The following is a 17,596-nucleotide window of genomic DNA, read 5'->3' as shown; positions in this document are numbered from 1 at the left end:
TCAATTTTGGACAAATGTGGCTTTGGTTGTTACTTACTCGACACTTTTTGGTTAGAAGTTGAGTCATCTGCTTTGTGCTGTAAGAGAGACGTTTCATTATTGCCTTGATAGCTAATGATTTAAAGACATTTTCTATTATCTGGCCGTAGTTTCCTGTGAGGAAATCTAAATATACACAACTGATTGGGGATGAAGGGATCCTAATCTTGTATATTTCATAAGAAATAACTATCCCTAACTTAGGATAACAACCAGCGCTAACCAAAATCGAGTGTAATACAAAGTTTTTAGAAATACACTGAGAATTTGATTTAAAGTAAAAGTTAGATTTTAACATTTGTATGACAGTTATCTCCATTATTGACAAAAACAACAGCTTAACTGAAAAGGAAAATAAACTCACATGGGATAATGGTTGAAGTACCCCATGAGATGGCAGCTTGTTTATGGGAATTTAATTAAAATAGAAAGAAATGGAACATATTGCTAAGTGGTGAAGGAGTGAATTGACCTTTAGCTACGATTCATAAAGATTGTTTTGGGAGGTAGACTTGGAGCTCTGTCAACTTATCTATTCTCTTTTAGATTTACTCACCCAGCGTCTAAAGTAAGCTAATTAGAGTTAGTCAAAATTCTTCTTTGAAGTACATGAAAATGTTAAGTGTAAATACATTTTTGCCATCTTATGTTGCCAGCAGTTTGTCGTCCTTTATTGCTCTTTATAGGGACAGATGATATCGCTTCGTTAACATCAGTATATGCCTACGTAAGCCCGTTTTTAACACATCGGTATAGGTCAGATAAGTAAAACAGGACTGTTATTATTATTAAGCAATGTTTATTTCCACCTTACTTGTATTTGTGTGTTATTGTGGTAGAAATGGTTGGAAAAGTGGTATTTGTTTGGGCATGTGCTCATCCTCACGGCATAAAGTGAGTAGATGAAGATAGCTATGTCTGCAGCACTCCACACCCAAAGCAATGCAAGAATGGTCTGGCAATGCAGATGTTCAAAGATGTGGATGGTTGGTTGTAACAGAGGAGGTTTTACAGCAGCAGTGGAGACAGAAAAAAAAAGTGATTATTCAGTGCACATTATTTTAGAAACACACTACTTTTTAAACTTTTTAAAAAAAAACTTTTTAAACAAGGCTATTAAAGGAAAGGGCAGTTGGCATTCAAATGCTGTCACTATAAAATGTTATATTATTTTGTTTCTTTTGTGTTTTTACTAGAAAGACGTTTTAAAGTTCTAAACTGCATTGTACGACTCCTTTCGTTTCCCCCCAGAACTTTAAGTTGCTCTGGCCTTTTTTTTTATTATTACTGCCACTGTGGAATAGGGCCATTGCGGCAGCAGAAGCTGAGCGGTAACTTCCCCTCTCCCCCTTCTGCAGCTGTGTCAGCCAAGGTCTTACTCAGACACTGAGAGTGACAGAGGCGCTTACATCATGGACTTGAAAACCATGATTTTCTACCAAACAGAACTGTAACTGATGACTCCGTCTCATTAACTCCAAATTCAGAAGTTATAGAGTCATCACAAACTCCATGGATAAGGTGTAGCTGGAACAATTTTCTTAAAGAGACTTCAGTGATGTGCTTTTTGACTGGCCTCAGTCTCCCAGCAACAATAGCCGCGTTTTCACTGACCACATAATTGTGCAATTTGATATTTTGAATTTGCTTTGGTTTTTTATGGCCGTTTCAAAATTGGTTTATTTCGCAAAACTGCCAAGAAACACTTTTTTTCGCAAAAGTCACATATTCAGTGACCGGATCTTGCTGCTGGCGTAAACCATAAAGAAGAAGACAACAGGAAGTAGTTTGAGGATGATGACGCGGCGTGTTTTTTAATGACTTATCACGTGAACAAAGTTATTCACGTGTGAATTTTGTTTTTTTTACTTAATGGAAACAACGCAATTGCAAAATAGTGTTTTTTCAACGTTAGCAAAAATATTGACAAAGTTTTGCTCACATTTATGATGGAAACACGGCTACTGTGAAAACACATCAGAGAAAACAGATTTGTTTTCTATGACGTGAATATAAGCAGACATTAACTATATTAGATTTTAAAACATCAAAGTTGACAGAATACATGAGCTGTTGTTTAGTTTAATTTGATACTGAATTTAAATGTTGAAAATAAAAAGAAAATCTACCAATTGGACTTGCTTAGGACTCTTCTTACACAACTCTTTATCCACAAGTTCCTGGTAAATAAAAAAAACAACAACATTACCTCTGTTTCTATTTTTTACCTTGTTAAATGTATTGCGAATGTAAGAGTGTGATAATGAACCCCAAAAACTAGACCAGTTCTAGAAATGCTTCCTGTAGCGGAAAGACGCCTCTAAGCGTTTGCATGTAATCTCTGATCAAGTGAAACAGGGGTATGCTCTACTTTCATATGAAAACATAAATGCTTCAGTTTTTCGCATGATAAAATAATGCATTTTTTCCATATAAAGTATGCGAGAGCTTGTGTAGTTCAAACTGGAGGACAGTTTAGTTGGGTTTTAATTCTTGCCTTAAATTTACACATGGATCATGTTGTTTTGTTAAAAAGGGAAAATAACTTGATCTGTGTGCCAGGGTGTTTTGTCCGTATGCATTTTTCTTATTGCCCTTTAAAAAAAAAAAAAACTTTTAAAAATTTCGAAGTGTGTACGTACAAAAAAAGCGGTGTGTGAACATCTCTCAACAAATGCCCACATACTCTTTCTGTAGCAGAGTCACGAGGAGATTTCACTGGAAACCCTGCTATCCTGCCTGGCTGTGTTTTTCGCTTGCAGGCGGCAAGAAAGACTCTGAAGTACAGCAGATCTGTGTTCTCTTATCTGATCTCGACAGCTCCGGCAATGTGCGTTCCTCAGGTGGAGGCAGGTTTGAAAGCGAGACGCAGGCCACGGCTTCCCGGTGAATGGGGCAGGCGAAGACTGTTTTCACTCATCATTTTTATAGTCCGTGCAGCGATAAAAACCCTGGATGTGAATCAATGCGGCTCTTCAGCCTGCTTGTCGATGCAGGCGCTGATGTACGCATGTTCGACTTAGCAGACACGATTTTGGCTTTTCTCGAGAACTCGAGCGTCTTCACGTCAACGTTCTTTGGAAGGAAGTATTTGAGATATTGCTTGAGTCTTGTCTTGTTTGTGTAATTGAAAATGCAACCCAAATTAGTTTTTTTTTGCAGGCAGCACAACCAGAAACCTTCATTTGCAACCTAATTGATAGGATGGTATCTTACTAGGAGTGCTAGCGCTAAACGTTAAAGTGGTACCAACACTTTGAGCACGGTGAAGTGTGTCTTGCTAATAGCTGAATCCAGTTGGCGTCAACATGTGACTTTGTCTGGTAGAAAAAGTACAGAATATGAAGGTGAGTTTTTTAAGCTTAGCAGTTTGCTGCATCTATGATTGAGATCTACAGGTGTGCACAAATATGCATGTTTTGATATAATTCAATTAAATAACGAAGTAAATTAATTAAAAAGGATTCAATAAGTAACGAAAGCTCAGTTTTTACCAGCTTGTGTTTAGCACTGTCGTAGTTGCTAGGTGACGGGATAAATCTGAGGGCCAGACCGTCCAATTTTTACAGTCGTTCACTTCTGGCCTTCGCGGTCGACTGGCCTGGCGGGGTTCTTCAAAGGATTCAGTCCCCGAATTTGGACACACCGTCTTATTTCGAAGTATAAATGGAAGTGGCTCTAACGTAGCCCAAGTGTGTTGACAGAGTTAGCTAACCAAGTTGTCTTGTGCGTTCGGACAAAACTAGCTTTCAGTTGTTTGTGTGAGAAAAGAAATGGTGACAGACAAGAAAGAAGCAGAATTCCACGACAAGCTAGATGTTAGCCGCTAATGCGAATGCTTTCGCGCTTCATGTCAGTCCGCTGAAATATGTGATCTAAAGTCTGAAATAGATGCTTTTCACTGTTTAAATATAAACTGGAAATCATAGAATGAACAGTGACTCTTTAAAATGCTGCTTATGATTTTTAAATTGAGGTTTTGTTGTTATTTTCGAAGCTTCTCTGGCTTGAGGACCGCCTAATGATGAGACAAGCACAAATAGAACATAATTTGAGGGATTCAAACCTAAATTTGTTAGAAAGTATAAAGATACTTTCTAAAGATCTATGGAATTCATGTAAAATTATTCATTTGATATATTTGAAAACAAAAAATGGGGATTCTCATGCTCATTTTGTTTCATTCTCATTAATGCAACATAATTTAGCTTGGTCTCTTTTTTTAAAATGAGAATCAGGTGTAACAAAATGACAACCTAATGAGCCAACAAAGTTACATTTCCATAACAAAGTATCCATGGAATTTGCAGCAGGCGTAACATCTCTTCACAGCTTCACAATCCGGCCTCAGAAAGCAACAAAATGAAGCACTTTCATCAGAAAGTGCGACAGTTTGACAGACCAGTGGCCAGAGTTGAGGTCTTTGGTCTAATTACACTTCAGGAAGACTGATTTAGGATTAGCTGCAGGGGCCATTCGGAGCAGCAGACAGACGAGGAGGCGCACTGAGGAAGAGGAGGAGGAAGTTCAGCCGAAACCAAAGTGGACAGCGGGGAGCGATGTGAAAACAGGAGGAGGTGTTTCAATTTAGACTTAAATCAGGAGCTATTACGAGGATGGGCCTGTCTACTAACCGGCCTCAACTGCACTCTTGTTCGTGCTCCGTCTTCTTCTTCCAGTCTGTACTGCCTTCACTTTTAATGTAGAAGAATAGTAAGAAAAAGACGTTAAAAATGAGAACAATTTCTTTACACAGAGCCATTACGGTGCTGTGAAAACACAAAAAACCTTGTTTTTGAGCAATTATGAATGGGAAAAATATATCCACACAAAGTCAGTCCTAGGTAAATAAGTAATAATCACTTTGTTGTATCATGGGTTTGCTGTGATTGGCCACATAGTTTAGTTTCACTTCCCCAAACCACAACCAGGCATGGTTAGCACCTCATTCGTAAAATCAAGAAATCCCTTGATCGATCGCTAACGACTCGAAGTGGACTGAAAGATCTCATAAAGTCACGCTTCATGCCCCAGTGCAAAGAAATTCAAGATTAGATGAGAAACAAATTTATTAACATCAGTCTGGAAAGGGTTATAATGACATTAGTGAGGCTTTTGTACTCCAGGGTTTGGGAACCACTTCTGAAATTACTCAGTGATCAGGGTTCAGAAGAATGGACAGAAATGGCTTCAATTAAACAATTTCAACCACTGCTAACCAAAACGAACACGTAGGTCTTTCTGACATTTACCAGAAAAAGCATCTTAATGACTCCTTAGACTTCTGGGAAGGGATTCTGTGGACTTGGCACAAGTGGAAATCCTTTGAAGTCCCATTACATCTGCCATAAAACTAAAATGGGATTTGAGAAAAAGAATATCTCACCTACAGATGGGAGGAGGACCGCAGGAAGGCGGCAGGGGGAACTCAAGTTTATTTTATTTTATTTTTTTCACAAACTATCTTTCTCATACTGTTAGGACATAGTGAGAGCTTAAACATTTAGAACAATGTCGTTTTCTAAAAATAAGTGATTTTAAGAAATGACGCCATCTTTAAAAAGTCACATACTAAAACCATCTCTGTTACATATTAACATTTGTCAAACACTCTGACACATTAAAGTGTGACTAAAAGCAAAATGAAGAAATCTGTGGTGGGATAAATACTTTTTCTCATCCCTTTGAGTATGAATATCCCAGAAATGTCTTTTTGTTTTGTTAAGAAAGTAACGAAAAGACACAGTTGGATAAGAACATCCAGCCCAGCAGTTCAGGATTAAGATTTCTTGGACTTTGGGTTTGTTTTTTGTTTTTTTGTTTTTTTTTTTTGCTTGGTGAGATTTAAGGGTGTGGCGTTTTGTTGCCATTTGGACTCCAAACTATTAAAAACGACTTTTGAATTTGATGCAGTTGAGAAAAGACAAAGTGCTGCGGTTCAGGAGTGGGGTGGCTGTTGTGGCGCAGAGTCTTTTCAGTTAGGAGCAACCAGGGGTTAACGAGCAGTGTGAGAAAAACAGACAGAGTTTGAGAAGGAGGGGGGAGGGAAATACACGCACACACACACCCCCACACACCCATATGCAAACACACTGTGAATCCCAGAGGAAGCTGAAGATGGTTTGCCCCCTTAGAAAAGGCAGCGGTCGTCCCGGCAGGTATCGCTCGGGCTCGCTTACTAAAACGTTGAAGGTATAGAAACAATACTTTAAGAAAAAAAAAAAGCTTGAAATGTTTGTGTTTTTTACAGTTTAACATTTTTCAGACTTTTTTTTTTTGGTCTAAACTCCTTTATTTAATCACTTTTTATGGTATTGAGTCAAATACTTTTAACCCATCCAGTAAACCCACCAGCATGTAACAGGACAGGGTTGACTAAAACACCTGCCATCTTCTACACACACACCCCCACACACACACATATAAACAGAGACTTGATGGACTCTCTCCCTTCTCACGCTAACAGAACAGGCAAGCAGGATCCCCTCTCAGCCTATTTATCGGGGCGGGGGGGTGAAGGGTGTGGGTTGGTGGGGGGAACAGACAGCATGGACTCACTCCATTGTTCTGGCTCGGTTTAAGGGATGGGGGTAGGCAGAGACGAGACCCGGAATAGGGATGGGAAATGGAGACCCCAACAATGCCACAGAGCCCCCCCACTGCTTTTCCTGCTTCTGAGAATGACCTGCTCTGACACAGCGGGGCGTAAAGGAGGAAAACTATCGTATAACTCGGCTGAAAGTGAACCCAAAGTGGTCAACGACCGAGTTCAAGACTGGAACCTGTGTTGGAGTCAAGTTTGAGTCTTAACAGGAAGCTTTTTCTGTGGTAAAAGTAGAAGTATACGACCTTCGCCATCAGATCTGATCAAGGCTAATTTACTCCTTGGTGTGTTGCCCTTGGTCTCCTGTTCTGGAAAACACAAAAAAACCCTGATTTTGTCGGGTTTTATCGCTTCTTTTACCAAAAAACAGAAAACTAACATGCAGCAGCATTTTATGACGGAAATGAAATGTACAATGTCATCTTCCCTTTGCACAATTCTGTTAACTTTGTTGAGGACTAATAGTCTCCATCAATGGCTCGCCACATGCTGCCCTCTGGATACCTTTACTCTGAGATTTCAAAGGTTTCGGTCATTTCTAAATCTAACATCTGCCACACGAGATAGAAGCTGAACGCTCTAAAAGATTAAACCATGAAATGTTGATGTACAACATCAAGCCTTCTTGTTACGTGCGGAATGTCAAAATATATTTTTTTTTACCCCAAATGACATTGTTGTAACTCATGCCATCCACAATGACTCTTTCTTCAGAGAATCATTGTGGATGGTAGTGCTGTGGGCTGGAAGGATCTCTATTCCTGCAATAAAGTCTTGCTTTCTCTCGCTTTCCTGCAGCTTGACTTTATGCATCTCTACTGCAAAACAGAAACAGTTCTGAATATGTCAGATGTTTGGGAATCAACACCAAAGATGCAGGAGGTTCTCTGGAAGCCACATTTGCAGATTACCTTCCTTGTATTGCGCTTTTTTCCATGGCATGACACATTTGTTGGCCTTAATAAAGTTTTCAGTGCGTGTGTGTGTTTTGCCAACAGCCTGTAGGCGTGTATTTGTGTGTGCTTTTGGCAGATCTTTCCAGCTGTGCTTTACTTTTTTCTCTTCATCGCAGAGCGTACAGCAGAGCTCTTTGTCTGCTGGTTTTGAACGGGGCGGGAGGTGAAGAGCAGTTTGTTCATAATGGATTATTGATTGGTCTGAGAATACACTGCCTATGCACTGAGTTGCTTCATGTGTATGCGTATGTGTGCTCCATACTCCATAGATCCCCTCTGTCTTTGTGAATGTCTCCACTTTATGAGCAACTGTAAAGAGTAGAGCGAGGATTTTGTGTGTGTGTGTGTGTGTGTGTGTGTGAAGTGCTCTATGTATGTAGGCGTGTACGTTTGTGTGTGAACCTCTGTACAGCTGACCAAGCTTTCAATGCTGCCTGTATGAAACACTGTCAAAAGCCCACAGTGTGTGTACGTGGACTTTGAAAAGACGTGCGCGCACAAAATTAAAAGCCCCCTCTGTTTTTTGATTTTTCAGCTCCCCTAGATGTATGCATGCATTTGTGTTGCTGTTCCAACAGAGCTCTCAGTCTCTGTTACCCCCCCAACCCCACAACTGTGTATTTTCTTTATAGCGTTCCTCATCCTCCGCGCTGACGTGTGTGGGAGGAAGAATGATCCCGTCGTGGCTAAAGGATGACCCCCACGAGAACAACCTGGAGTCGTTACCACTGATAAGTTGACAGAGTGAGTCAGTGTGTTATGAGAGCCAATCCCCACACCCTGGGGGTGCAGGAGATTTGTGCCAGAGCTTCCTTTTGAGATGATTGCCAGGATGAAGGATGTACCCTGGCTACAGGACAGAATTTTTATCCAAAAAAAAAAACAAACAACAAGCAAAACGAAAGAAGAATTTCACTTTCAGAAACATTTTGTGTAAAACTTAATTAAAAAGATGTCTGTACTGGAATGTCCTCTTACCAACTTCCTGCAACATATGGAAGCAAAATCTGAACCCTCTAGAGGGAGCTGTTGAGTCAGCAGAGGTTCTTTTCGTACTCATCCCGAGTTCATGCCTCCAGGGAAATGCACTGTCAAGCAGTTGGTTGTGACATTACGTCTTATTGGTAACAAGTTGTTTTCATGCTTTTCTCAAACCATTGTGGTTATAATAATAATAATAATAATAATAATAATAATAATAATAATAATAGAGAAATGTTGAAAACTCGTTTTTTTGTGTTCTGACAAGTGAGACTGTCACAAAGCTAATAATTTGATTCTAATACCAATACTAATCCATGATATGCATTTTTGGTACTACAGAGATTTTTCAAAGGTGCGTGTCAAACTCAAGGCCAGCGGGCCAAAACTGGCCCGTCATAACTGTGGTCCTTTGAAGTCTATGGCAGGCTGGCCCTGGTAGAACTTCAGGATGAATGTGCTTGAATATTATTTTATGAGTCAAATTAAATCTGTGCCATATTACTTCAATGTTAAATGTCTAATATTAGAAGTACACATTGAATGCGGAGAAAGTTCTATTTTAGTTTTTAGTACCTCAACGCATTCTGCCTCAAACTGCCTTTTCAGGACATTAATGATCTCGACGTGGCACCGAAATGAAAACGAGCCGTTTTAGGGCGACTGGTTAAAGATTGCGTAAAGGAAATCAGTAACAGTGTGGTCATATTTTTCTCGTAGAAATCTGTAAACAAAAAAAGAAGAAAAAAAAATCCTTATTGAGAAGTTCTGCTTCAGCTAAGCACTTATGTATGGAAAAAACATAAAAAGTAAGCGTCGACAAGAAAACCCTTCCTACAAGTGTTAATGTCCTTGATGGGGGTATGTAGTGTGGATTAAGTCGAGCAATTAGTCGGAGCGCGGTTTTCTCCACAGTGTGAAAAAGAATCAGATCCAGGCGAATGTGTTCAGCAGTTCAATTTCTGTGTTTCTGGAAAATGTGACTCATGAAGTGACAGACAAGAGTCAGCAGGAGGTGGCAATGGGCTCTGACTAATTTCTGGTTGACAAAACGTCTGACTGTTCAGCCTCTAGACTGATTTTGTGATGTTTTCTGAGAGTCACCTGGTCCCTACAAGAGATCAGAACCAAGATAAATGGGAGTAGTGTGTAAGCCTGTTACAATAAGCAATAAACCAATTAATCTCATGATAAATTAAAACGAGCTCAATCATTTCCATTTGCATGATTGCATGTTTTTCTCGTGTTTCTGTCTTTCTACCAAAGACTGAATCCCAGAAGTCTCAGAAGAAGTTTGTTTAGGGAGACTTAACTATGTATTGTATTTATTGTTTCGGTTGTTTTGTTAATCTTTTTGGTATTTAAAATGTCTTAGTTGCTCTTTCAGAGGGTGTACTTGCATTATTATGCCTTTATATTACTTGAAAAGGATCTCAGGACAATAATATTGTTGTCTATTGCAACAATTTCTGGGACGATTTTTCGTTCGGCAAAGTTTGTTATCAAGATTAACAAACTTTACCGGCCTAATAGTGTGTAATATAATGTGTTTTTTTTTTTTTATTGGTTTATTGAAGCAGACAGAAGCAATGCCTTAATTACATGGGTATAAAAAGTTTTGTTTATGGACGTAGGAGGGAATGAGATGGCGGGTAGCTGTATGAACTGGTAAAGGGGCAAACTGGCCTGGAGCGTTAAGAGTAGGTAAAAACAAACACAAACCTAACGCTGTAAACGGCTCCTCTTCTGGGCTTCACGGACAATTTAACGGTGCTCGTTTCAAGATTCTCTCCAGATGTGGACCTCACAAGTCCGCCCCAAACAGAAGTGGCCGGGCCTGCTTCGTGTCGGCCCACTTGTGGATGGGAAAAATCCCGAGCAGATTTCCTGCTCTCGCCCGTCCCTCCGCCCACTGCGCCCCGGCGCTCGGCTAGCGGGGCAGAGGAGAGCCTGAGCTCGCTCGGATGGAGGTGGTGGCGGGGGTCGGGGGTTGTGGTTTGTTTTTGTTTGACACAGCAGTCATCATCAACTGAGCGAAGGGCTCCATTCAGTCCCGGTGACTCGTGATAGGCCTGCTCAAGTGTTCATTAGTGGCAAGGTGCTCAACTGAGGTTGGACAGGTCACGGTGTTTAAGGGTGATTATCTTCCTGCAGGCTCAAGAGAAACAGGTGTTAAATGTTGGGACGGGTGGAACATTTGCACTCCAAAATAAAAGACCAATTGCCGTACCAGTTGGGGTTAAACACGGCCAGTTTTTCTCGATTTTTTTTTTTTTTTTTTACCTTTTTGTTTAGGCTGTCTCTGCACGGAAGACTTGTGAAGAAGCATTTTTTTTTTATGAAAGAAAAACAGGTTTCCCAGCAGTTTTTGTTTTTGGTTAATCTTTTGAAACATCTTCTCATTTTTGATGACTCCAGCGATTAGTAATCTTGTTCATCTCTCCTGGACAGTTTCCCCTCCCTCTGTAAGCCATTTATTATTTTTTTTTCTCTTTAGCCACAGTTTTCAGGGGCCCACATTGTTTCCCCTCTGGTGGATAATCTGATTACATTTCAATTTGCACGTGACTGTCTGGTGGAGGACAGACTTACTGCTGCATCGTCTGAACACTGGTCAGTGAGGCTATTTAATGGGAAATAAGATCATTATCCCCTGATCTTTTTTAGCACCAGAAGCAGAAGAAACGAGTAACATTAGGATGTGGAGACAGAGAGCAGATGGAATGGGGAGTGTTTGGATTGTTTTTTTTAATTATTATTATACTGTTGTATGTTATTTATTGCAGTGGCATAATCTCACTGAAATTATAAGACAAATCAGAAATTTAGGAACATTTAGTTGGAGAGAAAATCCCAAGGATTATTATTATTTATTTATTTTTTTAAATAAAATTCTTTACACGCAGTTATTGAAACACTTCTAATAAAACAAATATGGAGATTCACATTATTTTTAATATGGAAATTTAGGCATAACGTTTTAAAGTCACTAATAAATGACTGTTTGAACCCTGTTTGTCTTAGGCACTCTTGAAAATGGGAAGCACAAGAAAACATGGCATTCAAAAGCGAGGCGTGTGATTGATCTTCAAAGTTCAGGAAATGATTATAAGAGAAAAAAGCTACTCATTGAAAAGATTAAAAAGTTGAAAGCAAATTGAAACACAAGGACGGATAAGGATCCATTTTTATCTTATCGCCACCCACAGAGAGCTGGACCGAAAGGGAAGTAAAATAAATCCCTCAAGTTCACTTTTAGAAAACAGTTGTGTGTTTTGGAAAACTTTAAACAACCCCTCTGCCCCGCCATCATGAATGTAAACTTGTGAAGTTAACCAAACGCTGCCAGGAATTTCACTGTAAGGTTGTGGTTTGGACAGTTGAGGAGAAGGTTGAATTTTTCAGGAACAAAAACTCAAAGTGGATCTGGGATGACGATGCAGAAAAGCACCTAATACCCACTATTACGTATGCTGGGGAACATATGTGATGCTGTGGACTAGTCAGTGGTTCTTCTTACTTGAAACTTCGGCCTCTTTGATCAGCACATGCTCAATGTAGTTCTGATGGACTTTCCATTTTAAAAGTATAAGAATTCAAAATTGCCAAATGAGCGCAGTCATAAAATAATCAACATTCTATGAAAAGTTTCCAGAGCTAACGCCTAATCTGTGAGATTTTATATTTGACAAAATGTAGCCATGTTGGCAAAAGGTATTTTATTTCTGAATTTATTAAGTATTTTTTTTACCAGTGAAAGTAAATTTTTTTCTTAAATTTACAGTGTAAGAATATGCCATAAAGTGCATATTATTACGTATGGCAGCGTATTATGTGTTCCTAATAAGGGTTATACATAAAAATATGTAAAAAATAGATTTAGTTCTCTTATATGCAGAAGTAAAAATGCCACCAACCATTTACTTTCTCAGAATTAGTAATTCGGCGTATGAAACAGATGGACACATCCACTTATTCTTTAAAAAGGCCATTTTAATAACTTCATTTCACTTATGTTGGAAATTGTTAACAGGTCAGATAACAAATATGGATCTTAATGCAATGCAGAAGAAAAACACCTTTCCTGACTTTTCCCTGGCGTCTCCCATTAGTGTAAATATTCTGCCAGCTAATGGTTCTTCATGCGTGTTTACTTACACCGAATCCAGCAGTTATTCACATGGAAAACTGAGGCTGGAGGTGATGCATCATCTATGATTTTCCTGTGTGGAACATGAACAGAACAGATAGACTGTTTCTGATCACACTAGCTCCCTGATACAAAAGATAAAAGCAGCAATAACTTAAACCACTGTCATATTTTTTTTTATTTTGCGGTTTACATTGTTTTTATTGCTATATGTAACTGAAAACGCTTCGCTTGTTTGGTCCTGTTTATGTGTTTCAGATAGGAAGATCATTTGGGGTGCACTGCCTCCTACCTCGATTTCCCATTTAAAGAATTGATGGCTTCTTTGTAAAGACCCACCCAATGCAAACATGGCCGCACCTTTAAAATGTTCCCTGACCACATAGACTGTTATAACATTGTTAAATCTGAATCGCTTTAGGAAGCAAGAAGTGTGCATTCGTCTTGGTTCCTCTTGATAGTAGGTGTTGGCTTTGGACTCTGGGACTAGCTAGATTTAATAGATTTAATAGATTTAACCTCAATGAAGACAAAAGAAAATTATCCACTGCATGCATCACCTGCGTAAACCCTTTAAACAGAACCACACTTGAAAACTAACGAGCTGTCTCTTTGTATCACTTTATTTTTGTGGGACACCTGAGGGACAGTTTATCATTTTGGGGAAAATAACTTGGGTAGAAAGAGTGAAAAGCAAACCAACCTGACAGTAGTTGAGAAATCCTTTTGGACGAAGGTGAAAATCTGAGAGCCACTTTGATTCATGCACTCTTTTAGGACTCACTGACAGTTTAAAGGGAGATTTAAATGGTCCTCTTTTCTCTTTAGAGCTCTTTTTCAGTACCTTAAGAGGTCTGGTTTTGATAACATACTTTGCTTCTAAAGAATGTCAGCCACATCTGCACTGGCGGTGGCGCTTCTCGCCTGTTGGAAGTAAGCTTCCCGGGAACAATCCCAGTATGCCATTGAGGCGCTTTCCAGCAGCCTGTACCAGACCAGATAGATAAGAGGCTCTGGTGCAAGGGTAGTCATTTTCATTGCAAGAATTTAAGACATATGATTGTTCTCCTCCCCCACCTTATCCTCTTGTGATTATGATCAATTATCCACTTGTAATTAGAGCCTGGCAGTAACTGAGCTTATGGGCTCTGACACTCTGTGTAATAGCCTGTAATAATGTTGTCAGTCACATTTCATATAGTCCACGCGCACAGGCAGGCTTCTCGTGGAAATTTCTTTTAACATTTCCATTGTTTAGTGATAAAAATAGATGGCTACACGAGTAAAACGTGCCGCTTTGATCGATTAAATGGTCATAATGACCTTTTAGATGAAGCAAAAATGATGAGATTTACATTTAATCTGGCAACTTCCAGACTAAAAAAACAAAAAAATGTGCACGAATCACAACACGGTGTTGAAAAGTCCGACCGTGTACTGAGGGAAAAGTGCTCTGGTGGCGTGATATTAGTCAACGCTGTTGAAGTCTCAATGCCTATCTGTATTTCTCTTTCTGTTTGACTCGCGCCCCGACCTCATTCAGACTCCCGTTTGAGAAACGGAGCAAAGCAAACTGTCTGAAGAGCCACTTCCTGTTGTGTACTTAAGATCCCTGTCATGTGATAGCGTCAGTTGATGGAGGCGTGGGAGGAGGGGAGGGGAGCGCGGAGGGAACAGGGTGGCACTGCTGCTGATCTTGCTGATGTGCACACAACTACCATTCCCCCTCACCTCAGCCATCACCCTAATTGTGTAAAGTGTTGACTCAGCCGCTGTGGCATCAAGACCCTCCAACCCCCCCCAGGCCGTGCACCACTAAGGCACAATCACAGAGCCATCATGTAGGCCTGAATAGCAGCGGTGCACAACACTAGCTCCATTTTATTGGCTTTGTATGTTTGCTTGGTGTTTATTGGCCGTCTTTTACGCTACCACTGCAAATGTGTGTTTTGACCTAGAGTGATGGTCAACTTTTGATCTTTAATCTACCTAGGATTAAGCAAACAGCTCGCAGATTCTGCCAACAATACATTTTTGGTCAACCTGTCTACATATCAAAATATCGGATTAGCTTTATTGATTTTGAAGCTAAAGTGACACAGATTAAATAACAATTTCTCTGTTTCTTTCCCCTTTTGTCTCCTTTCAACTCTGCAGGTCCTGTGATGAAAATTTCACTGTGACACATGTGTGGAAATACACTAAAACTAAGGCTAACAAAGCCAGATCAAGGAGTACAAAAAGTATTGTGGATCAGCAGAAACTGAGAAAAATACCCTTAATCGACAATGACTATTAGGACCTGAAAAAGAAACTGATATGTTGAGTTTTTACTTGAGTTCATTTACTTTATTAGTATCCTGAGATCTGAGTGTGGCGTTTTAACTGACAGGACTGATACAGAAATACATCCCTAGATGTACTTCTCCAGATAGCAGTGATTTCCAATGTTTCTGAACCTGTGAACAACCAGGTACAAAGTGGGGTTTCATCCATACCATGAATCCTAGAGACAGCGTAGAGCTCATGGAGACCCAAGAGAAGCTGACTGGCAAAAAAGCCAACACTGAAAAGGAGTTTCAAGGCGAGGATGACAAAATCCCAGAGGCATACAACTGCAACATCTGTGGACGGAGCTTCCCTTTCCTCAGCTCGTTCTCGCAGCACATGAGACGCCACACGGGCGCACGCCCTTATAAATGTCCCTACTGCGACCACAGGGCATCTCAGAAGGGCAACCTCAAAGTCCATATCCGCAGCCACAAACTGGGCACGCTGTCCAGCCACCACTCTAATGAGGACGAAGAGGGCGGAGCAGAGGAAGAGGAGATGAAGGTTTCCGAGGGTCTGGATGGAGGCACCAGTCCAACTAAGAGCAGCTCTGCCTGCAACAAGATGATCAACGGGGATGTCGGAGAGGAGAGTCGAAGGAAAATGCCTGCGCGGAGCATGAAAAGAGAAAAGTCTGTCAGCAACCAGCGGCCGTATTGTTGCCGCCTGTGTGGGTACGAGGCCCTGCGGGAAGACCAGCTCCTGAGCCATATTGAGAAAGTTCACATAACAGCAGATGCAGAAGAGGACACAGTTACAGTTAAGGAAGAGGTCATTACCGAGCCTGATACCGTCCAGCCGCAATGCGATGGGACATTCCCCTGCGAGACCTGTGGCCAGGTGTTCAGCCAGGCCTGGTTTCTGAAGTCACACATGAAGAAACACGCCGGAATCCTTGACCACTGCTGCCGAATATGTGGAAGAAGGTTCCGCGAAGCTTGGTTTCTCAAGTCTCATATGAAAACCCACAATACCAGGTCCAGGTCTCGCTCCAAAGCAGATTCGGCAGAGCCTCCCACCACTATAAATGACGTAGCACAGGATCCCGACATAACGACAACTTCTGTTACATCCGTCTATCAGATGTGCTCGAAATGTGGGAACCTTTTCCACAGCAAAGAAAGCCTGAGAGCCCACGATAAAGTTCACAGTCCTAATGTTGGCAGAAAATCCCCAGTTCACTGCAGGTCTACTGATGATGTGGATTCACCAGCTGCGAAGAGACGTCTCCTGGAATACTTTAACCTACAATGCGTTGAGGGAAAGACGCCGGGTGAAGAGGAGGACAGCGAGAAAAGGACTCTTGGTCAAAGAATTCCAGAACTAGATCCAGTTTGCAGCTACCAGGCTTGGCAATTAGCCACTAAAGGAAGAGTTGTGGAGCCAGTGGAGCCAAGTTACAAAGCTTCATATGGCATGGAGGACGAAGCCCTTACCGATGCCGCAGTGGTTTATGAGAAGGAGAACAGTCGTTATGTCTTGCAAGGCCAAGAAAAACGCAGCTCAGGGAGACGCAGCAGCTCAGGGTTGGGAAGCCACACATCTTCAGGCGACAGGACACCGGAGAGCCTCAGCGACTCAGAGTACCGCCCTTCAAGTCGACAGGACAAACGGCGATCATCCCAGTCACAAGCGTCTTCTTCCAAGTGCAAGGAGTGCTTCGAGTGTGGCAAGATGTTCCGCAGCCGCCATCAGATGATCGTCCACCAGCGGGTTCATAGGAAGGATGGCGGCCGGGCGCCAGCGGGAGATAAGGAAAGAACTGGAAGGGATGATCAGTGGGGACCCACCAGTGACCCGGAGTCCGGTTCCCCCAGCAGACCCAGCACCCCAGGGTATGGAGATTCCCCACCTGCGTCGACGCTTGGAGATCAGGCTTCCGAGATGGGAACCTCGAACTCTGGAGAAATTGAAGGTTAGTCAGTAACTTTTGACTTTTTAGGTTCTCTTTTATACACAACAAAAATCCTTTACATAACAGAGGTAGAAAACAGTAACGAGAAAAATAACACTGTCATTACAGATAAATAAAAAGGATTTGCTAGTAAGCCTTACCTTATGGCTTCTCGTGCTCTGCATTAGCCGCTGAAACTGGAACAAACTCTGTCAGCAGTTTTAATTGCAGAAAAGACTGTAGACCTCATTAAGTCTCCCACTCGATACCTCTGTCACTCTGATGTAAACAACTAATGATGAAGAATGCTCGGCTTATCAGTCTCTTTGGAGTGGGCACTGGAGCCACCATGTGGTGAAATACCCAAACTCCATCAGTGTGAGTTGCACTTTTAAAAAAATGTGCTGTTTAAAAATACTATCAAACAGATCGCACAGCTTCCAGTTCTGCTGGAGAGTTTGTTGACATTATTATGTAATATGAACCAGCTGTAAACGTCACAGTTTAACTGAAGCTCTTCTTCCTGATGGCACTTCAGCAGTACAAAAGGCATTTTTGGAATGCCAATCATTTTTACCGCCTTTGTAGCCCAGTGACACTACAGCGTAAATGGAAAAATGAAGAAGGAAAGACAAAAGCAA

The 17,596-nt window shown here is 41.1% G+C and overlaps 1 protein-coding gene across 7 annotated transcripts in view; it reads left to right on the top strand.

Moving 5' to 3' along the window:
• znf516 (zinc finger protein 516) overlaps nt 1-17,596 on the top strand; it is a 58,052-nt gene that overhangs the window by 21,060 nt on the left and 19,396 nt on the right. For 4 of the 7 annotated variants that reach the window (XM_023330668.1, XM_023330666.1, XM_023330672.1 and 1 more), the window contains exons 2-3: nt 8,232-8,343; nt 14,888-16,976. In XM_023330668.1, the coding sequence (XP_023186436.1) occupies nt 15,230-16,976 (1,747 nt within the window). In that variant the 5' untranslated portion in view covers nt 8,232-8,343; nt 14,888-15,229. The remainder of the gene's footprint in view (nt 1-8,231; nt 8,344-14,887; nt 16,977-17,596) is intronic. The other 3 variants (XM_023330669.1, XM_023330671.1, XM_023330667.1) reach the window with 1 other exon arrangement.

Source organism: Xiphophorus maculatus, chromosome 3, assembly GCF_002775205.1.
Source record: "Xiphophorus maculatus strain JP 163 A chromosome 3, X_maculatus-5.0-male, whole genome shotgun sequence".
NCBI classification, from domain to species: Eukaryota; Metazoa; Chordata; class Actinopteri; order Cyprinodontiformes; family Poeciliidae; genus Xiphophorus; species Xiphophorus maculatus.
Note: the sequence above shows the minus strand (reverse complement) of the source record. Positions and strands in the feature narration are given on the sequence as shown.